This window comes from Bubalus bubalis, chromosome 7, assembly GCF_019923935.1.
Source record: "Bubalus bubalis isolate 160015118507 breed Murrah chromosome 7, NDDB_SH_1, whole genome shotgun sequence".
Taxonomy (NCBI): domain Eukaryota; kingdom Metazoa; phylum Chordata; class Mammalia; order Artiodactyla; family Bovidae; genus Bubalus; species Bubalus bubalis.
The window spans coordinates 116,105,298-116,129,170 of NC_059163.1; the positions used below are offsets into that span (position 1 = coordinate 116,105,298).

Below are 23,873 nucleotides of genomic sequence, written 5' to 3' on the forward strand. Positions count from 1 at the left end.
TGAGCAGTTTCAGTATTGAAAATTAAATCCCTGCCTTTTGAAGGTCTGCTGTTTATTACAGAGATTTTTAAATGATTATTGAGGATCCTTGGACCCTTAAGAAAACAAGAATTGTTTGAGAAACATGGCAGATATGAAATACAAGGAGAAGGCTAACTGTATTTTTTCCCAGAAAATATGTGTTAGAATCTTGAGATAGTGGTCTTTGTAGAACGTGCAGCAGGCGCTTTTACACGGCAGCTTTTGGGTCACTCACCGTCTGGGGTAACTTTCCTGTCTCCAGTCAGTGCCTGTGATCTGGCCTGTGTCAGTCTGTCTGATCTCAGCACCCACCACTTTTTCCATTGCTCCTTCTGTCCTAGCCTTATGGCCTTCTTGCTGTTCTTAATTTGCTTCCAACTCAGGGCCTTTCTACGTGTCCTTTCCTGGCTGTTCCCTCTGGCTTGGAAACGGCCTTCCTGAGCTCTCACCTGGCCTGTGCCCTGTCTTCACTTAGAACGCTTTTCTGGTCACCTTGTCAGCACGGCTCTGCCTGACCACTCCATCCTGAAGAGCCCTTCTCCCCTTACTCCACGTCCTCCTCCTGTGACTGAAGCTCTAGTCTGTGCTCATTTGCTCCTGAGTGTTGTGGGGCCCAGGCTTCGTCTGTCTGTCTTGTTCACTGAAAAATTCCTAGGGCATTAGCAGTATCTGGCACCGTGGTATGTATGTGCTCAGTCACTTAAGTTATGTCCAACTGTTTGCGACCCTCTTCTTTACTTTATAAAATAAAATTTTTGAAATCTGGAGTTTGTTTTTCCCCACCCTGAGTCAGTAAAGATATAGTCTTCATATTAATATTTTTGTTACTTTGTGTTGGAGATATGGAGTGCTAATCACTCACTCCTTCCCTCGTCCTGTACTTGATTCCAGTTGAATATAAACTCAAAATGAGCATTGGGTAAAGATTGGTGTATGTTTTATTAAACTGAGCAAGTGGCTGTAGCTTTACAGTGCAGCAGTTTTAAGAAGTTAGATTCAAAGCAACTTGGATTCAAGAGTGTCCAGTGGAGTCCTTGGTCCTGTGGCAGTTACAACCCTCCCTCCATTGAGAGTTGAGTAGATCTGAACAGCAGTGTTATGGCATGAAACAAAGCCAACTGTTCGCTCAGCAAGACTTCAGCAGGCCATGAAACGACAAAATTGAACTTTTTTATTTACCCACTGGTAACAATGTGAATTGTAGCCCAGTGGATGTCCAATTCCACTGGTTAGATTAGCAGATTGTCCACATGTGGAAATGATTCAGTAAGCAGGTGGAGAGAGAAATTGAGATGCTTGTTCCAGCCCCTGCCACTTGAGGAACCAAGCCTCACTGCCCTCTTGTGTGGGAAAAAACACGTGTTGCAACTATGGTTATCCCCTAAACAACTGCATTTGCGACACATGTATTAAACTGTACCTACAAATAAATAATTTTGACCAGAAAAGAGCTATCAACACAGGATGTTTTGAGAATTGATTGCATTTGTGAGTCATCTAGATCTATCAAATGAAAGTGCAGGCTCTATTTGTATGTATGTTTAAGGGATGGATGTTAATCCAGCATCTATTCAACACCTGTTAATAGAAAGGTGATACTTATGAAAAAATACCGTGTTATTTTTAGTTTGGCTAATCTGTTTAGTACGGCTAATACTAACTTCAAGTGTAAATTCGGGCACTCTTACGTTTCAGGTTCGGGGGAGTAAGGGAGAAGTCCTGTACATTTTGGACGCTACCAACCCGCGACACTCCAACTGGCTTCGCTTTGTCCACGAGGCACCGTCTCAGGAGCAGAAGAACCTGGCTGCCATCCAGGTGAGCTTATTTGCTTCTTCTTTGTACTCTGTACATTGAGGGGAATGAACTAATTTATAACTGTTCTCCCTGTTTTAAATTTATTTCCAAATGACCTGCTTCAAATAACAGTAACTAACTCATAAAAGCAGAGAAGTCTCATCTAGTCAGCATATGCAGGAAGGGGCAGGCCCAGCTGTAAATTGACACCAGATCACTGACTTTATGAGAATTCTTGAGGGGATGAGTTACATGGTCTGATATTATCCTTGGCAGATTCTGCTTTCAAGTACTTTTAATTCATTCAGTGAATGTTTGTTGATAGTTTTTCTGTTTGATGGCTTATTTGGCTCATGGCACAATGTTCTGTGTTATTGTTTGGGAAAGGCATTATGGAGAAAGTTTATTTGGGTGTGTCTCCCTATGGCTGTACTCTGAGCTTCTTGAAGGTGTTGTATTCCTCAGAGTTTTCAAAGAAATAGGGCCGATAGGATCTATATATCTGTATCTGTGATGTAAAGAACCCACCTGCCAGTGCAGGAGACATAAGAGATGTGCGTTCGATCCCTGGGTCAGAAAGATCCCCAGGAGGAGGGCATGACAACCCACTCCAGTATTCTTGCCTGGAGAATGCTGTGGACAGAGGAGCCTGTGGGCTACAGTCCATGGGGTCACAAAGAGTCAGACACGACTCAGTGACTTAGCACATATCTATCTATCCATCCATCCATCTAGAAAGAGAGAAAGAGACAGAGATTGAGAAAGAGATTTATTTTAAGGAATTGGCTTATGTAGTTATGGAGGCTGGCAAGTTCAGTCTCTTCAGAGCCAGTGTCCCACCTCAAGTCCAGAGGCCACAGATTGCTGTAGAACAGTGAAGAGCAGATGTTCTATTTCAAGTTTGACGACATGAAGGCTGCTGTAGAATCAGCAAGAGCCAGTGTCCCACTTGAAAGGCTGTCAGGCCTGAAGAGTGGATTTTCCAGTTTAAAAGCCATTAGGCAAAAGAATTCTCTTGGAACTTCCCCTGTGCTCCAGGGGTTAAGACTCTACCTTCCAGTGCAGGGGGCACAGGTTTGATTCCTGGTCAGAGAACTAAAGTTCCACATGCCATGGGTTGGGGCCAAAATTAAAAATAGAATTCTCTTTAACTTGGTGGGGGAAGGGAGACCCTTTTGTTCTTTTCAGGACTTCAGCTGATTGGATGAGGTCCACCTACGTTGTAAAGGGTAGTCTGCTGCTGCTGCTGCTGCAAAGTTGCTTCAGTCATGTCCGACTCTGTGTGACCCCATAGACGGCAGCCCACCAGGCTCCCCTGTCCCTGGCATTCTCCAGGCAAGAACACTGGAGTGGGTTGCCATTTCCTTCTCCAATGCGTGAAGGTGAAGTCACTCAGCCGTGTCCGACTCTTCGCAACCCCATGGACTGCAGCCCACCAGGCTCCTCCATCCATGGGATTCTCCAGGCAAGAGTACTGGAGTGGGGTGCCATTGCCTTCTCCAAGAGGGTAGTCTCACTTTACTCAAATTCATGTATTAAAATGTTAATCTCACACAAAAACATCCTCAAAGAAACAAAATAATGTCTGAATAGCTATCTGGGTGCCCTGTGGCCCAGTCAAGCTGACATAGATAATTAACTGTCCCAGGTGGGAACAATGTTTTATTGAATTCTGTACCCTGTATTTTAGGATAGTGTTATACACAGCATCAGGCTCTGATACTAACTGTGACTTAAACACCATTGATCCCTCAGTAGAAATTAAGGGAAAGAGAAAAAGAGTCAAGACAAGGAGTTTTTAGAAGGACTCGGGAAACGGTAACAGATTTTGTTTTCTTGGGTTCCAAAATCACTGCAGGTGGTGACTGCAGCCATGAAATTAAAAGATGCCTCCTGCCTGGAAGAAAAGCCATGACCAACCTAGACAGCATATTCAAAAGCAGAGACGTTGCTGACAAAGGTCTGTCTAGACAGAGCTATGATTTTTCCAGTGGTCATGTATGGATGTGAGAGTTGGACTGTAAAGAAAGCTGAGCGCCAAAGAACTGATGCTTTTGAACTGTGGTGTTGGAGAAGACTCTTGAGAGCCCCTTGGACTGCAAGGAGATCCAACCAGTCCATCCTAAAGGAAATCAGTCCTGAATATTCATTGGAAGGACTCATTCTGAAGCTGAAACTCCAATACTTTGACCCCCTGATGTGGAGAGCTGACTCATTGCAAAAGACCCTGATGCTGGGAAAGACTGAAGGCAGGAGGAGAAGGAGACAACAGAGGATGAGATGGTTGGACGGCATCACTGACTCGATGGACATGAGTTTGAGCAAGCTTGGGAGCTGGTGACGGACAGGGAGGCCTGGGGTTGCACATGAGTGAATGACTGAACTGAACTGTAATTAAAGATCATTGGGCAGATGGTTAAGAGAATTAAAGAAGCTTTATATTGTGTTTGGGAGTTGACAGACCACATGTGAAAACTCGGCTCCTGGACCCCAAACTACAGAAGTGAAAGCAGGGCGGAGGTTGGCAGGAGCAGGGGGGAGGGAGCAGAGCAGAGGGGCCCACAGCTCCTCCAGTGTGTCCACGTGCACTGCTCTAGAGGCTTCACGTACATCATGCCATTTGCTCACGACAAACCCTTAGTTTAACGTGAGGGTTAGGCTGATTCACTCAATCCGAGTCTGAAACCAACAGTGGCAAGAGGAAAAATGCAAGGGAAAATGTACAGAATTAGGTTTGCAAGTAACTGGAAAATAGTTGTTTAGGATTTCCTAATGTTATTAGCTAGCCTGGTTGTTTCAGTACAAATAGGTAGTGGATAACCAGTGTGATTACTGCTCTTTTTGTACGGGCAAGTTAGTGATGACTTACCAAAGGGTTTGGAACAGGATCTTTCGGCAGCCAGCTGTATTCAAGCCACTTTTTAGGTCGTTCATGATATGTATTGATCCAACCACACATTTAAATTGATTTCTTATAAAAAATGTGTAGACATTATTTTCAAGTATTTTATATTTTTTCATGGTTTTCTGAGGCATACTAATCTCACGGGATCTTCAGGTATATCCTAATTATAACTTATGGGCTCAGTTTCAGTTCAGTTTAGTCACGTCCAACTCTTTGCAACCCCATGGACTGCAGCACACCAGGCCTCCCTGTCCATCACCAACTCCTGGAGTCCACCCAATCCCATGTGCATTGAGTCAGTGATGCAATCCAACCATCTCATCCTCTGTTGTTCCCTTCTCCTCACGCCTTCAATCTTTCCCAGCATCAGGGTCTTTTGCAATGAGTCAGCTCCTCGCATCAGGTGGCCAAAGTATTGGCGTTTCAGCTTCAGCATCAGTCCTTCCAGTGAACACCCAGGACTGATCTCCTTTAGGATGGACTGGTTGGATCTCCTTGCAGTCCAAGGGACTCTCAAGAGTCTTTTCCAACACCACAGTTCAAAAGCATCAATTCTTTGGCGCTCAGCTTTCTTCATAGTCCATCTCTCACATCCATACATGACTACTGGAAAAACCATAGCCTTGACTAGATAGACCTTTGTTGGCAAAGGAATGTCTCTGCTTTTCAATATGCTGTCTAGGTTGGTCACAACTGTTCTTCCAAGGAGTAAGCGTCTTTTAATTTCATGGCTGCAGTCACCATCTGCAGTGATTTTGGAGCCCAGAAAAATAAAGTGTGACACTGTTTCCACTGTTTCCCCTGTTTCCCCATCTATTTGCCATGAAGTGATGGGACTGGATGGCATGATCTTGGTTTTCTGAATGTTGAGTTTTAAGCCAACTTTTTCACTCTCCTCTTTCACATTCATCCAGAGGCTCTTTAGTTCTTCACTTTCTGCCATAAGGGTGGTGTCATCTGCATATCTGAGGTTATTGATATTTCTCCTGGCAATCTTGATTGCAGCTTGTGCTTCTTCCAGCCCAGTGTTTCTCATGATGTACTCTGCATAGAAGTTAAATAAGCAGGGTGACAATATACAGCCTTGATGTACTCCTTTTCCTGTTTGGAAAAGGGCTCAGTTTGTTTCTGTGTCAATGTTACCAATATAAAAATTGCCTGTAGACCCATGAAATCTAATTTAGGCAAATCCATTGTTTTATAGAGGCTTCATTAATTATATTTTAGAGAATATTATTCTGTTTAAAGTTGATTCTTTTCTTCTTGTGCTTAAATAGTGATTTTAAGCTTTTCTTAAATTCCGTTTTGGGTATTTCTTCCTGTTGTCTGTTATTTCTTTAGATTTGGTAGCTCTCTCTGTTTTTCCAAACCTTCAGTGTTGTATGCTCAGCTGTGAGCTTTGCCCCCAGAACCCCTCAGGTTGTCTCTAAGAGTTCCCTTAACTGTACAGTTTGCTTGTACTGAGTCCTTTAGCTAATGGAATGCTGTCAGTAAGTATTTGTCTCCATCTCTTATTGCTACTCCCCATGTTTGCTACTCTATGCCCTTTTCGTATTTTTTTTTTAAATCATATTGTAGCTACCTACACTTCTCTCCTCCTTAGCAACCATGATTTCTAAGAAGGCGTTTATGCTCACTTGGTATATTCAGTGCAGTACTTTTCTTCCTCTATATCAGCTGTATTTCTTTCCTTGCAAGAAAATAGGAATCTATAAAAATTATTTTTGCAACCTTGATACACCAAGAAATTATTATTTGACTTAATAATGGGGGGTGAAGTGGGAGTGGGGATAGAGTAGGACTCAAAAACTAGCTAGAGGCTCTGTGCAGTTTCATGCTTGCATTAGTGTCTACGCCTGTTAGGCTTCTGTGTGAGAGTCACGGTGCGGCAGTGCTGCCTGTGCCCTTGGCTCCTTTTGACACTGTCTCCTCCTTTCCTAGGAGGGGGCTGAGGGCGCTGTTACCATGTTTCTTGCTATGAGAACAGTGTGGAACTTTGCTAGCTCCCTTGAGGTGACAGACTTTCTTATGGGAACAGTAGCTGGAGAAGCAGATTGCTCAGGGTTCAAAATCACCCTGAGCTAGGGCAGAGAGCTTAATATTTGGGTCACATGGCTGACAGTGATTCAGCCTTCTGATTTGTTGGGGGTAATCTCCCAAGGATTGCATTCCAGAAACACTGAGTTGGTAAAAGAAGATCATAATGTTTCCTGCAAAACATTATGAATCACTTGCATTCCAAATTGCATCTGAAATTTGGGGTATTCAGGAAATTTTTTATTTTAGCTGTATGTCCCAGGAGTGGAGTAAATGAGAAACATTTGTGGTTATGTGGCTTGCTTGGTGGAAAACGTCAACCCTTGGTCCAATTTTTTTGGACAAGGGATTAAGAATTCGAGGTCTGTTTTGGCAAAGGATTGGAGCTCCTTTTTGAAGACTCAGTTATACTTCTAGTTCTGCAGTTTATTCGATTTTGGAGAATTTGCTTTGGAAACGATGATTTAAGTGTCTGAATAATTGAAGAAGGATCTCATAAGCAAAGAGTTCCTCCCACATGCACACATTTCAGAACATTCAGTTGAAATGCGTGTTCAGGTCTATGAAAGATACTTATAGCTAAACCAGAAAATTCTGAACGTAAAAGAATTGGCTTAAAATGAACCAGAAGAATTCTTAGGCTCCATAAGATATGGGTGATTCTTATTAAATGCTTATTTTACTACACTAAAGAAAAAAAAATATGCAGTATTTGAAAGAGTAACTGAACTACTTAGTATTTTGCAACCTTTTGAAAATTCCTGATCCTTCAGTAGAAAAGTATTTGTTTAAACACAGAATTATGTCATTTGAAGTTAAAACTTGGAATTCTTTGGTTATTATATCTCATGTTCTTAATACATGTTTCTGAACATACTTTCCTTGGGAATTCTCACAATATATTATCAACATAACAGACAGGTGGCTTGCTGCTTTAAGAAAAAGGCGCATATGGAAGAATAGTCCATGAGGGCGTCAGAGCGCTGGGATGGTCTGAAGTCTAGAGGGCGCTGAGCTTGAAGCTGTGCTTGTGACGGTGGCGCCGCTCCGCGCGGCTCCCATGTCAGTTTGATGTCCTCACGAGCAGAAGGGCTGTTCTGTTATGTATTATTTGCCGTCCTACCTCCGCCTTGTGAGAGGATGGACAGTTTCAGGCAGTTTATCCCAGAGTCTTTCCTGGCGCCACCTGACATTTTAGTACAGCAGAGCTGGGAGATCAGGTACGGGTCTCCAAGGAGAGCAGCAGCCTGGATTTTTTAGAGCCCAATAGAAAAAACTATGTCCAATGTTATCAAGCCACCAAGATCAACAGGCCTATCAAATAGCATTGATGCAAAGTCCAAAGAGCAGTGATACCAACCAAGCAACCAACAAAAAGGAATATCAAAAGGATTTCTCACCTATACCCAAAATTATACTTCAGTTCAGTTCAGTCACTCAGTTGTGTCCAACTCTTTGCAACCCCATGAATCGCAGCACGCCAGGCCTCCCTGTCCATCACCAACTCCCGAAGTTCACTCAAACTCACGTCCATCGAGTCGGTGATGCCATCCAGCCATCTCATCCTCTGTCGTCCCCTTCTCCTCCTGCCCCCAATTCCTCCCAGCATCAGGGTCTTTCCCAATGAGTCAACTCTTTGCATGAGGTGGCCAAAGGACTGCAGTTTCAGCTTTAGCATCATTCCTTCCAAAGAACACCCAGGGCTGATCTCCTTTAGAATGGACTGGTTGGATCTTCTTGCAGTCCAAGGGACTCTCAAGAGTCTTCTCCAGCACCACAGTTCAAAAGCATCAGTTCTTTGGTGCTCAGCTTTCTTCACAGTTCAACTCTCACATCCATACATGACCATTGGAAAAACCATAACCTTGACTAAATGGACCTTTGTTGGCAAAGTAATGTCTCTGCTTTTGAATATGCTATCTAGGTTGGTCATAACTTTCCTTCCAAGGAGTAAGCGTCTTTAGTTTCCTCAAATTCTGTCTCTTACCTATTTGTTTTTTCCTATCACATTTTTACAAATTATGTTTCTACAGTATGTTGTAGACTCAGTTACAGAATTGTAAGGTTCAGATCTCTAGCAATATTCTTAAATAAAATATCAGTTAAATAACTTACAGGTCTGTCTTAGTTATCTTCCAGTGAGGTACATATTTGTCTTTCACTAAGGTTAAAATTTAAATTAAATTAAAACTATAAGTAATTGGATCTGTGAGGTTTTAAATACCAACCCTACTGTTGCTGTGTGTTCCTGCAGGGAGTAGGATATTTTATTACTTATCGATTTTATTACTTTCAATTATGTTGTAGTTTATTCATAGGGAACATGAATATGTATAGAACTCACTTTAAGATATGTATATAGTGATAGCCTTGAAGGATAAGTTGATTCTTAATAATGATGATGATGGCAGCTGGCACTTCCTGAACACTTAGAGTGCACCAGTAAGTGGGGATATGTATTGAGAACTTACACGTTTGAGTTCACTGTGTACCCCCTTGCTGTGAATGCCCAGAATTGAGGTTTCAAGAAAGAACCCTGAATCAGAGTGAAATTGCAATATAGCCCAGCTGGTATTTCTGATTTACTGTTGCTCATGTCTGAAGTGAAATTGCCTCTGGGAAATCGCTTTTCTTTGTGAGAAAAACTTTGCCTGGGTTATATGAACAGCCTCAGGGCCAAGACGATAGTTTCAGGACCTGACTATATAATTACATGTCAGAGTGCCCGCTGGACACTGTGACGTATGCTGTCAGGATGGTTGCAGAGTCATGCTTGCCCGTAGGCCACTCTGGCAGCTTTCTTAAGTCTCACCGCTCTGTCAGGCTTATTTCATGATCCATGATAAATTGAACTGTCATCTGATTTTTGCATCAGATCCTCATCGTATATAAATGTTCCAATGAAAAGGAGGATGGTAGATAATACTATTTAGGAAAATAATAATCAGGTTTCTTTAAAGAAGGAATCTTTTATCACAGATCTATAGCCACATATGAATGGACACCCCCTGCTCTTGGCTCAGCTGCACGTCAGCATAGAAACTGCTTTCTGGGTAACTCTCTGTTCTCTTTTAGAATTTGAGCTGAGAACTTGGTCTTGTTGTTGAGTTTCAACAGCAGCATTTTCAAGTTTCCTGTGCCTTCAGTTCTGTGTACAATGTAAAGTCATTCACAGGAGACCAAGTTTAAGATAGCAGTCACTGCCTGCTACTTCAGTGAAAGACCCTTGGGGAGTCCATTTCTTGAAAATTTGTCAGTGTCCTCTGATCACTTGTCTGTCGTTCTCCCTTGAGAACATGGAACAGTTCTTGAAGAATGAAGATATTTCAAGATGGGAGGTGCTATTGCAGGGGTGTAGCCTCAAGTCTCGAATATCTCAGAGTAAATCACTTTCACTTTTTGGGTCCACATCCACCATGGTGGGGCTTCCCCAGTGACTCAGTGGTAAAGAGCCCGCCTGTAGTGCAGGAGACAAAGGAGATGTGGGTTCGATTCCTAGGTTGGGAAGATCCCCTGGAGAAGACAACCCACTCCAGTATTCTTGCCTGGGAAATCCCATTGACAGAGGAGGCTGGTGGGCTACAGTTCATGGGGTCGCAAAGAGCTTGACATGACTGAAGCAGCCAAGCATGAGGAAGATACTATAATTACCGTTTCTCTTTGTCACATGAGGACACTGAGAACACAGAGAGTCTGAGTAACTTGCCTGAAACGCTAGGCCTGTGGTAGCTGGATAGGGTTTGAACCCTGGTGTTCTGGCTTCCCTGCCTACTCTCTGAGTCTGTTCTCTAATACCTTAAGAGTTGAGACAGATTATAAAGGTGTAACTTCAGATTTAAGAAAAACCTTCCATATAGCTGAGCTTGCTATTTAGGTATTTTGAAACTGCTGAAAATTTGCAAACTGATTTAGTTTTTTTTAAATAAATTTTTAAAGTTATTTCCATCACATATTCCTTGGACTTTTTAAGTTCCCAGACTATCCATAAATCATGACAAAGCATTGTACCACCTTCTCATCATAAAAGGTGCTGTCTGGGTAGTATCTGTCCTGTCCTCTTTTTCCCCTTTGGTTCCGTTCGCTTCATCTTAGTCGCTAGCTAGTGTGTTAAACATGAGAGAAAGTTAATATTTAGATCTCTTGAATCTGTCGAAAGACAGTAAAGTTTCAGAATAGGAGCATGTCAGGTTGAGCGTGAGGGGGACCATTGAGCAGGCAGGCTTTGCTGTGTCTCAATCCAGGAACCGCTCAGCCAGTTTTCTCCACGGCCCCCTCTGAGGACCGGCTGCTCCCCCGCACCCTTGTGCCACCCAGCAACAAGGCAGAGTGTGCTGTTGCCTTTTGACTTAGCTGAGGCTTCTTCCGTCACTGGAGAGCTTCATTAGAGCTTGACTTCTGAGCCGTTTCTCAGAACGGTTTTTACCTAACTTATCTTACCTGTGTTTGTGATTGCATTAGTTATATGTTTGCTGTGTAACAAATTTCCCCCACATGTTAACAAATTCAGCCTGCAAACATTTATCATTCATACATATTCTAAGGGTCAGGAAGAACTTAGCTGGGTGGCTCTAGAGTTCTGGCTCGCGCACTCTCACAAGGTTGCAGTCAGGTTAGGGTTAGACTCCACTTCCAAGTTCACTCACATAGCCTTCAGCAGGTGGCTTCATTTCCTAACCATGTAAGCCTTCCCTAGGGCTCCTCATGACAGAGAAGCAGCTTGCTGCTTCCTGAGAGAGTGATGTGAGAGAGAAAGCAGCAGTCTTTTATAACGAACTTTTGGACATGACCTACCATACTGCCATTTCTTTAGGATGCTGCGAGTCACAGAGATGCAGATGCAGAGCAGCATGGTACCGTGCAGGAGACTGCACCAGAGTGCGGGCACCGGGAGGTGGGTCGCCTTCCGAGGTCATCTTCGAGGCTGACTACTGCAGTGATCGGTGCGGGGGCGGGGAGGGAGGGAAATGTGCTTCATAGAAGGACGAGGTGAGGCTAGAATGAGTGATGAAGCAAAGTCTTGGTATAGAATCAGAAAGAAAGCAGAACCCAGCCCAGCTCAGATAATGTTAAGGAAGGCAGTTTTAAGCAGTAGATTCCTGACCCTTAACCTCACTGGCTGAGCATATTTGACCTGTTCAGTCGGTCAGCTGATAGCTCACAAGTGTCTGCTGGGAGCCAGGGCCTGTGCTCAGCATTGGAGATATGATCCTTAAAAAGATGATCTTACTCCTGTGTCCATAGCAGTAAAAACAATCTATAACATTCTGTTCCTTTTTGTGATAATGACACCCACTTCACTGGATTTTTATGGGGATTAAATTAAATGAGATAATATATGCAAAAGCCCAGGCCTCTGTATGTGCCAGGATACGTTAACAAGTATTTTCATCATCACTGCCCCTGCCAGGTTCATAGTGCTTGTCTTTATATAGTTTTGTCTCTGTGTAAATCAGAACAAACTACATTTTATTTCTTGTAAATCCCTCTCAAGGTAGCTACTGTAACTCTAAGCATGTAGAAGACTTCTCAGTGAATGCTCACTGGACGGAATGACGGGGCCTCAGGGGCCCGTCCTGACGGGCGCAGCAGCCTGGCTCCCGGGCGCCTCGGTTGTTGGAGACCCAGGTGTGCGTGCGTCTGCCTAGGCCGACCGAGCACGGTTGACTGTGTGTGGTGCTGGCTGTGGCCGTACGCTCTGGCTCCTCTTTGCCAAGATAACTCGGGCTTTATAGACACGAGAAATGTCCTGAGGAGAAGGTGTCTCCCTGTGCTGTTCAGGGAGCTTTACTGGATACTGCGGTTTGGCAACCTTAAGAGTTAGCTGTGAGATAATTATGATATTTGTGCTAAGCCACTTTTTAGCTTTTCAGAGAAGCAGCTTTTGTGCAGATCGGTTGCTACGTAAAGAACATATCTACATTCTGCCTCCTGTGAGAAGTCTTTCAGAATGGAGAATGCTGGATTCTCGAAGGGAGTGTCCCCAGAAATCATTTAAAAGGCTCATAGTTTTGCAACCCAGCAAAGCATTAACCAAAAGGAAGCCAGAGGGTTGAAGAGAGTGTGTTTCCTAATTGATTTGGGGCCTTTGGTAACAGGGTTAGTGACAGTGAATGTATGAAGTCGACTTGAAAATAGAAATTCTGTGAAGTGGTTCTTCTCAGAGGACCAGAAGTGCTGAGTCCTCTATTTAATATTTAAATTAAATTTGTTACTCATTTAAGATTAACTTCAATTTAATATTTAGTGTAAAACTTTTAAAACTGAAAACTTAAAAAATGTTTAATTAAAAATGTTCCCTTTACCTCTAGAACAGAAACCCAAACTATGTTTTATATCGATGGTCTCACTTAGAGTAATTATCTATTTACACACGTATTCCCGCCACTGGTCTGAGTTCCTCAAGAGCGGTCTGTGTCAGTTCTGTTTGCTCTCCCACTGCCCACGCTGCACAGATGCGTCTAGTGGGGGCCCAGCGAGTGCCTACCGACCTGGCGCCCCTGCTAACTCTGCGCCTCTCTCCTGATGAGGTGCGCCTAGCTGCACGTGACTTGTCAGTTTGGAAAACCCTCATGTCTGTGTCCTTTGGAATAACAGAAAGCAAATGCTTGCACTTGAACTCTGGCCTGCAGTTTACGTGTGTGTGCATATTTGGTCTGGCAGAGTGTTCACTTTCACTCTGTCCACGCTGACTGCGTATGCTATGTGTGTGCACGTATCAGCCTACAGTGTAGGCATTTTTATCTCTTAGCCAGACGACTGTGTGGCCAGTAGCACCTCATCACTATGTCAGGTCTTTTTACACACATGACCACAGACCATCAGAGGCTTAAATTCAGATACTGTGTCGTGTAATAGCAAGACAGTCCAATCTGGACTAACCAGAAACTTGGGATGTAGAGTAATGAAATGGCAAAAGTTAAAGGGAAAGGAGGCCTTTGCTGTGAAGTGGTAGGGTTCTTTCAAATCATACCTAACAGATGGAATAATGAGAGATTGATATTTGAGAATTAATTAGTATCGCTTTAAATATACTGGAACCTGGCTACATCATTACAAGGTTTAAGAAGAGATACGGTAGATATTAAAAAAAAAAAAGTTTAAAATCTTTCCGCTACTAAAAAATATAGTGAAAAGAAAAGGCATTTGTTATTGATGCAGTGAAGCAAACAACATGAATACCTCATTTATCAGAGCAAGAAATGAAACTAACGAATATGAATGTTATATAAATTATATGCATATTAATATGAAATAAAGTGTTAAAACTATAATCTGCTGCTGCTGCTGCTAAGTCACTTCAGTCGTGTCCGACTCTGTGCGACCCCATAGACGGCAGCCCACCAGGCTCCCCCGTCCCTGGGATTCTCCAGGCAAGAACACTGGAGCGGGTTGCCATTTCCTTCTCCAATGCATGAAAGTGAAAAGTGAAAGTGAAGTCACTCAGTTGTGTCCGACTCTTAGCGACCCCATGGACTGCAGCCCACCAGGCTCCTCCGTCCATGGGATTTTCCAGGCAAGAGTACTGGCGTGGGGTGTCATTGCCTTCTCCGAAAAACTATAATCTAGACACCTACAATTAAATATACATATGCCAATTGCTGCCAGGCAAGATTTTTTTGTATGTGTAACCATAAAGAAGGAAATGGCTTTGTTTTTGCTTTTCAGAATTGGAGATACATTTTATGATGAGTTTTAGATTTATTTTTTAATTAATGGTATTAAATAATTAATAAACTGCAAAGTACAGGCAGTTTAATGCATATAAAACAAAACACTAGAATTATCAACATTTAGTTCTTTATCAGTGGAAGTTAGGTTTTCTAGTGTAATTTCTATTCAGAGAAAACTATCCAGTTCCTGAATAGGTTCTCATAAAAGGTTCAGCCACTACTAAGCAATAAAAAGTAAAATGTGAAGTTCTGCATTCCGTCATTAAACTGATGAAATATTCAAAAAAAGGTGTACAGTTTTTCTTATAATTTATATCTGTCAGTTAATATAAGCTGCACAGCAAAGTTACACTGTATTCAGCTAAGTGTGTTGAATTCTAGACTTTGAAGAAATTGTTTCCCAAAGCCCTAGGAGAAATGTTGCTGTAGAACCTAATCTGCTAATCCTTACTTGTGTCTTAGTCCTCTTGGAGACTCTCCCAAGATTCAAAGCTGGCAGGTTGGGAGAAGGGGAAGGAAGCCTCTTGACAGTGTTGTCGGTTACTGTCTGCGGCGCTGCAGTGCATCAGGAGGGACAGAGTCCAGGAGAAGAGGTGCTCCACGATTCAAGTGTGGCCTTTCTTTTCACTTGAAACTTTAAAGGGATCTGGACAGTAATTAAGTATGTCATTATCATGACTGATTTATGTCAGGACTATGCACATCTTTTACTGATCAGTCATCCTTCAGCATGGAAAAGGGCATGGCAGCCCGATCCAGTATTTTTACCTGAAGACTCCCATGGACAGAGGAGCCTGGCAGGCTACAGTCCATGGGGTCACAAAGAGTTGGACACGACTGAGCACATTCTTCAGCATCCACTGGGGAGTTGGTTCCAGGACCCCTGTGTACCCAAACCCACAAGTGTTCAAATCCCTTATGTATAAAAGGGTACCGTATGGGCAGCCCTGTGTATCCTTCGATGTAGAACCCATGGATATGGGATACAGAGGGCCTACTGTATTTAATTAAATGGGCAGTCAGGCTAATTATCTATGATCTCTTAAGTTGGTATTTAATGAACATTTTATTAAAGTCACCTCAGTGGGCAGAGATTAAAGCAGCACTTCCTGGTTTATTTTCCTGGGGTTAATGAAGTCCTTTGAGATATGGCTGGGTACACTTTATGGTGGTTTACACAGCTGTGTGTTCTATTAGCTTTTTTCATAGGAGACAGGAGCAAAAAGGGGCATGGCATTCCGGCTGAGAGTTTATCCGACTCTTTTTCAAGCAATAGCATGTAAAGCCAGCTAGACTTACAAGAGCTTTCCCTATCTGACTTAATTCTGTGCCCATTTCTGGACTATGGAATGCAGTGTGCTTATATATAGCTTTTCTTTTTCTACTTTAAGTTCAGCTCAGTCGCTCAGGCATGTCCGACTCTTTGTGACCCCATGGACTGCAGCACACCAGGCCTCCCTGTCCATCGCCAACTCCCGGAGTTTACTCAAACTCATGTCCATTGAGTCGGGGATGCCACCCAACCATCTCATCCTCTGTCATCCCCTTCTCCTCCTGCACTCAATCTTTCCCAGCATCATAATCTTTTCAAATGAGTCAGTTCTTCATATCAGGTGGCCAAAGTGTTGGGAGTTTCAGCTGCAACATCAGTCCTCCAATGAATATTCAGGACTTATTTCCTTTAGGATAGACTGGTTATATCTCCTTGCAATCTAAGAGACTCTCAAGAGTCTTCTCCAACACCACAGTTCATAAGCATCAATTCTTCAGCACTCAGCTTTCTTTATAGTCCAACTCTCACATCCATACACGACTACTGGAAAAAAAACATAGCTTTGACTAGACGGATCTTTGTTGGCAAAGTAATGTCTGCTTTTTAATATGCTGTCTAGGTTGGTCATAACTTTTCTTCAAAGGAGCAAGCGCCTTTTAATTTCATGGCTGCAGTCACCATCTGCAGTGATTTTGGAGCCCCCACAAATAAAGTCTGTCACTGTTTCCACTGTTTCTCCATCTATTTGCCATGAAGTGATGGGACCAAAAGCCATGATCTTCGTTTTCTGAATGTTGAGTTTTAAGCCGACTTTTTCACTCTCCTCTTTCACTTTCATCAAGAGGCTCTTTAGTTCTTCTTTGCTTTTTGACAAAAGGGTGGTGTCATCTGCATATCTGAGGTTTTCTACTTTACCAGATCTAAAATACATATTGCATTTATATGCTTGTATTCAACTTCTTTAAATATATTCTGATTTGTTTCAATTCAGTAGATCCAATATTGTGTTGTATACAGGGGCGATACATAATAATCCCTTGATATCCTTTGCACATTGCTATTGAGTAACATATGTTAATACTGTGTTGAACTCATTTAAAACCCATAGGACACCCCATGGGATTTTTACCTTTAGAAAGTCAATCACGAATGAAAATAAAACAAGCGAAGCTAGTTATCCATGCTTATGAAATGAAGTTTCAAACTGTGGCACTTTGACCCATTATAAAAATGTGTAGAATTTTGGCATCAGTATTATTTCATTTAAATCCAACAGTTCCCCCTAAAGTACTAGTATTACACCCATTTTGAAGGTGAAAAAGCTGAGCTCAAGTTTGTAAAAACCTAGAATTGGTAGATCAGAGCTTTCTGCCCGTTAGTCTGACTTGCAGTTTTGGTATTCAGATCTTCCCAGAACGAGGGGGATGCTGAACCTGGTAGTCAGTTTTTCTCCAGAAGACTCAGAGGAATACATGCACATTTTAAAACAGTGATGAATATATACTTCAAATAACATTTTAAACTTCACCATTCTGTACATATGTCTCCAGGACTTAGTTATTTCATAACTGAAAGTTTGTACCTTGTTTACCAGCTTCATGCATTTAGCCATTAAATACATTTTTTAATAAATTGCAGTAATGTTTACAGTTGACCTATTGCCAGTATTAATGAGATATGTAACTATGAAACATACAGGAGAAATCTCAGGTGGAAGTTATTTCGGATTGACTATACTTTATTTGGAAGGTTCGGTGGTCAGGGGTGTGTTTCTATAAAAGAATGTAAGTAACCTGTTATAATGTTTGGAAATACTTGAAAATTAAAAAGATGTTCTAAGAAGATACGTTTTGCATTTATTTTGGTGAATGTTAAGAAAAGTGACATAAGTATTACTTATAGATTATCCCAACTTCTGACATCAGGCGTGCACGCCTACTTAAAGCTACACCCATTCTCACTGCTTTCTCCCACATAGAAAAAGGTCCCTCTTCTTTCTTAAGAACAAGCCTTCCATCTGTGTTCCGCCCCCTGATGAATATTTACAATGTAAATTATCCGTTTTCTCCATTTGATACTTACCCTCTCACACTCAACAGGATTCTTCTCATTGCTTTTAGATATTCAGGCTTTTCTTTCTTTTTTGAAATCTTTCCCTCTTGATGCCATATTCCCTTCCAGTGTGGATCCTTTCTCCTTCCCTGAATTGTCCCTTTGCCGTGTTTTCCTTTTTCTCACCATCGATACACTCCTCAACCCACACTGACCATGGTTTTGCCTTTCTCAGGTCACCCCTCCTCTCCAGGTCACTTAGCCCCTTGAGGCTTTTTGGACCTCCTTTTGCTGATCTTTGCAGAGCATTAGGTTTTTTTGACAGGTGACTCCTGAAACATTTCTTCCTTTGGCTTCTCTGAATCCATCTACCATCCTACCCACTCTTTTTCTTTTTTTTCTTTCTCTCCTTTCTCCTTTCCTTCCTTGCTTCCTTTCCTCCTTTCTTTTCTTTCCTTCCAGCTTATATTCTTTAGCCAGCTATTAAATGTCTGAGTTCTTTTCTTTGCTAGGTTCTTCCTATTCGTGTCCTTTGAATCTGAGCTAATTGTCCTGAATCCTGGACAAAGTCAGCTCTCTCCCATTACTTACTCCAAAAGCACCATTCCTTTCTGTCTTCATTCTCATAAAGTCATTTCCCATTTCTCTGGTGGTTGATTAATGGCACTGAGAGTTGATTAATACCACTCTCAGTCTGTAAGCCGTTTGAGGATAGGCAATGTATCTGTTTTATTTCACTACATTATACTTAGTACTTCCGTAGTTCTTGGTACATATAGTGCTCAATTTTTTTTTTTCTCAAATGAATTATTTACCTCTATCAGAAGTTTCATTTTAGTTAAAAGAAAAATTAATGTCTAGGTTTTACTTTAGTTTTTTTCCTGTAGATTCCATGGTAGCAGTATAACACACATCTTAAATTTTAAGTTTGATTTTATTGGGGTTCTCCAGACAAACAGAATGAATAGGATGTTTGTTGTATGTATATAAAGAGACACCTTGCAGGGAATTGGCTTCACATGATTGTGGAGGCTGGCAAGTCCCAAGAGCTGCAGGGTGAGTCAGCAAGCTGCAGACCAGGGGAGCGGATGCTCCAGCTCTGGCCTGAGTCTGAGGGCCTGAGACCCGGATAACCAGTGGTGTAGTGTAAGTCTGAAAGACCCTCAAGCTTGAGACATGGGAAGAGCCAGTGTTTCACCCTGAGTCCAGTGTCCCTCTTTGAAGACAGTCAGGCAGGAGGAATCTTTCTCACTCTCTGGAAAGTTGGCCTTTATTCTATTCAAGTCTTCAGCTGATTAGATGAGGCCCACCCATACCATGAAGGGCAATCTATTTTACTCCATCTACTAATCCACATGTTAATTGCATCCGGCAACACTCACATTGACACACCCAGAATAATGTTTGATTACACGTCTGGGCATCCTGTGGTCCAGTTAAGTTGACACATGAAATATACCATCACATTTTTCAAATATCTTATAGGTTTCTATTTTCAATCTTTTTTCCTGTCACTTGAGCGTGATCAGATTACCTTGTATTTTTCCTCAAATGCTGCAGTTCACAGGGCAGGTTTATTCTGTGGCTAACTTCTCAGCTCTTCCATGTGTTGAAGCTGCTTTTTCTGTCTAGTGTTCTGCAACTTTCCTGTAATCCCCAGTGTTCTACCTAGGATTTTTCTTTTCATAGCATGACTGTATACTCTGCAATGCAGGGACTTTGTTATTGTTGTTTTCCTTACTTTAATAAACCCATTTCCTCATGATCTTATCTTGCCCAAAGCCCATCCAGCTTGTGAATTTCAAATGCTGCTGTGAAACTACCTCCTAAAATTCTGCAGCTGCTACTCTGTATAACTGTCTTGGCCCTTTCTTGTTCTTCATGTTAATTTAACCAGATTGTTCTGTTACCACCAAGCGCACTTAAAGCCCTTAAGGGCCGGAACGAAAATGGGCTTTCTTGTGAGTGTGAGTATCCTGAAGTCCTCTGCACATTATGTACTAATTGTGTTGGATGAATCTTCAGTTTCTCTAATAGGTTTTCAGATTAACTCTAGGTTTGTTGAGTTGGGTATGCTTGCTCTGACTTAGGTCTTCTTTTTGGGGAGCACATCTGCTTGTCTAATTGGTTCTTTTATTTCCAGTTGGTTAAAGTATTCCCATTGTTGGCAAAATTTTGAATTCTTAAGAATGTGTTAGGAATGGGAAATGGATTCTGCAACTCTTTTTGTGGTGAGTTTCACTTTCCTGAATGACATTCTTGCTTTTACTGTCATATTAATTCAAAAGGAAATTACAGTTTTTTCCCCTCCTTTTTTGATAGCCTTCAGTAAGCAAGACATTGCATCAGTATTGAGATTCATACAAGGAGGAATATGATAAAGGGTCTGCCCAAAGAGAGCTAACAGTCTTTGGAAAAGGGAGGATGCAGGAGAAAAGAGAGGTCTGTGCTTAGCTAATTTTTATGCAATTTGTACTGATTAATATTTGGTGAGTGATAATTTTATATCATATGGGTAAATCATCTCTTCCCCTATACCACTTTACAGCCCTAATGGGGATACAGCTAAATAAATGCAGATCATGGTGGTAAATACTTTGAGAGGGCCAGCCTAAATGGTTAGGGAGGAATGTTTGCAGGACCTAGAGTCTAGCTTGCTTATATCATAATTCGGTTGAAACTCTCTTTTCTGATGTGATAGGGACAGTGTGTCCTAGTAGGAATCGTAGAACTGATATTTCAACCAGCTTGTCGTGTTTTATGAATATACATTTATTTTCCAGTTTTTTTGCTTCTGCATTTAGGTTCTTTCACTAGAGTTTGCTACCATATTTTTTTTTTCATAGCCACTCTATATAGTATCCAGTTTTAGTAAAACACCAAAAAGTAAGCCTTAAAAAACCTGTCAAATTACACAAAACAAAGCAATTATAAAAGATGGGAGGAAATCATAAAACTGGACAGATTCTGCACTCAGGTTACTTTGCAGGGTTCTTTTCAAAACTGTCAGTTGATTTTCTTAGAAACTATTGAGTTTTTTCTGACTCATACATTTCTGCTGTATGTAATGTTTAGCTAAGTTACATCATTGTAGTAACTTTTACCGGTGGCATAAACAGGTGTGGGAACAGACACAACTGCCTCTGGGGACTCCGGCGAGCAAGTCAGGGTGGAGACAGCAGCGCGGCACAGCGGGGAGCAGGCTGCTGAGCAGGGCCCGGCCGGGCCCACCCGGCACGACGGCGCGCGCACAGGCCGGCAGCGGACCTGGGAGTTGGTCAGCTGAGGCGCAGCTAAAGAGGCTCTAATATGGAGTAGAGCAAATACAGGCATGAAGTCTTGCCTTTTGCAGATTGGATGGAACTCAAATGGCATTATGCTAAGTGAAATAAGTCAGACAGAGAAACACAGATGCTGTATGATATATCACTTACATGGGGAATCTAAAAAATAATACAACAAACTAGTGACTATAACATGAAGATGCAGACTCACAGAGAGAACAGTGGTGAGAGAGGGGAAGGGCTGGGGAAGGCGGAGGTACAAACTGTTGGCTGTAAGATAGGCTCACAATTATATTGTACAACACAGGGAGTATAGCCAGTATTTTGTAGTAACTGTAAATGGAAAGTAACCTTTAAACATTGAACATACCAATAGTACAGATATACTGTAGAAACAAAATATGCCTTCTAACATATAAAATATTTAATAGGTACCCCATTCGCCATAGTATTGCCTTCTAAAATTTTTTAGCCTGTCAATACTGATAACTTATCTTTAGATAAAATAGCTGAAGTATACATTTTCCCCCTGTGAAGAATTAGTTTCTTTTTTTTTTTTAATTTTATTTTATTTTTAAACTTACATAATTGTATTAGTTTTGCCAAATATCAAAATGAATCCGCCACAGGTATACATGTGTTCCCCATCCTGAACCCTCCTCCCTCCCCATTCCATCCCTCTGGGTCGTCCCAGTGCACCAGCCCCAAGCATCCAGTATCGTGCATCGAACCTGGACTGGCAACTCGTTTCATACATGATATTTTACATGTTTCAATGCCATTCTCCCAAATCTTCCCACCCTCTCCCTCTCTCACAGAGTCCATAAGACTGTTCTATAGGAGCACTTTGCTTCTTTTCTATATAGCAAATTTTTCTTTTTATTCTTCTCATTGCTTCTGTTGACTTTTTTTCTCTATGATGTCAGATTTGTTTCTTAAGACGCCTCAAACATTACTGTCTTTTCTTGAACCCCTCAAAGGAAGATATGTATATTTGTAATTGATTTTCTTTGTTTATAGACTTAATTTTTGTTTAACATAGTATCCTGTTTCTTGGAATCATATTAAATTTTTTTCTTGCCATGTGACTGATTATGAGCTGGGATTAGAAAAGAAACAATGTTATTTGCATTTGTTTGAAACTTCATTTTTCTTACAGAACCTTTGATGCATTCTAAACATGAAATTAGCTTATCCTGCACTGTTCACTATTACTTTCCTTGATTGCAAGATGTTTTCTTCTTACTCTTAAAGAAAATATTTTAAAAAAATATTATTTTGCTTAAGTTATTGTATAAGTCTTATTGTATAAGACTAGGCTTCCCTTGTGGCTCAGACGGTAAAGCATCTGCCTACACTGCGGAAGACCTGGGTTTGATCCCTGGGTCAGGAAGATCCTCTGGAGAAGGAAATGGCAACCCACTCCAGTACTCTTGCCTGGAAAACCCCATGGATGGAGGAGCCCAGTAGGCTGCAGTCCATGGGGTTGCAAAGAGTCAGACACGACTGAGCGACTTCACTTCACTTCATTGTATAAGTCAACTTTTGTCAAGAAGACTGCTCTAAAGACAACCCTAAACTCTTAGTGGCTTATAGCAATGGAGATTTGTCTCTTGTTCACACAAGTATGGGCTGCTGGAAGCTGCAGTTCTATCCACAGCTCGATTCCACATAGGTTTGAAGGAACAGCTCTTAATGGGGCCTGCATTTTCGTGGCAGAGGGGAAAGAGAAGTGACCCAAACATGTGATGACTCTGAAAGCTCTCCCTTGGACATTGTTCACTTTGCTTCTGATCACATTTCATGAGTCAGTGCAGCTCACCTGGTCAGGCCTGAAACAGTCAGCCCCACCCCCCAGGCAGCACTCAGAGAGCCGCAGGCTTGGGATGCTGTGATGTGTTACGTCTCATTTTAAGGATTTTAGGTTTTATTGTTAGATCAATATTGATAGACATGTTTGATGAATTTTGCTATGGAAATGATTTTTTTCCTGATTTTTTTTTCTTTTTTTTTTTGGTTTTGTGTATGGAGCTCTATAGAACTGATGTGGAGACTGATTCAGGACTTTAGTAAGGAAAAGTTAAGTGAGAGGATATTAAATGCAAAATCCTTACTGTTTCATTATATTTTCTTTTCTCCACCTTCATCACTTGTGTTCTACTTGTATTGACTATTGAGTAGAAGTCCAAACTTTGGAAGTGGAAGTCTCCTCACGTTAGCATTGACTGCTTGAATGTTTAAGACTGAGAGTTGTTCTGAAGCTGTTTCCTTTTGTGCTGATTACTCATAAGTCATCCTAGCTAGATAGTTTGAATTTTCAGTTTACTACCTTTCTGATACACAATGAATTGGGCCGTTGCCAATTTAAGAATCATGGTTTTTCTGGCATAGTCCACATGTGAACTATAGTGTGCCAACAAGTAAACAAAAACCAAGTTACAGACCAACGCAGCTGGAATACCAAGTCACCGTGGCCACTCCTGAAGTTAACGTTTATTTGCACACAGTGAGGATTAGTTTTTTCTTCAAAACAGGAGACAGTTACTTCTGCTGTTTTGAAATAGCAGAACTGAACCTCAGACGCATGAGTTTAGGAAGTCTAACTTCATGGGGTCTGCTACTTGAGAAGGGACAATGGGTAAACTGTCAGAGAAAGTTGAAGTTTATAAGTAATGTTGGATGTTGAAGGGAGATAGGGAATTTGGTTACATCTCTTAGATATCCAGGAGTAAATGTTTTGAGATGGTGATAGAATCAGAAGGGTCTGAAGGCACGGTTAGTTTATTTGATCCTAACTATGGCCACAGTACAGAAGCAGTCACATTGATAAAATC

General features: G+C 41.7%; 1 protein-coding gene across 4 annotated transcripts in view; it reads left to right on the forward strand.

Moving 5' to 3' along the window:
* PRDM5 (PR/SET domain 5) overlaps window positions 1-23,873 on the forward strand; it is a 250,533-nt gene that overhangs the window by 73,795 nt on the left and 152,865 nt on the right. For all 4 annotated transcript variants that reach the window (XM_045166318.1, XM_045166317.1, XM_045166320.1 and 1 more), the window contains exon 3: window positions 1,717-1,839. In XM_045166318.1, the coding sequence (XP_045022253.1) occupies window positions 1,717-1,839 (123 nt within the window). The remainder of the gene's footprint in view (window positions 1-1,716; window positions 1,840-23,873) is intronic.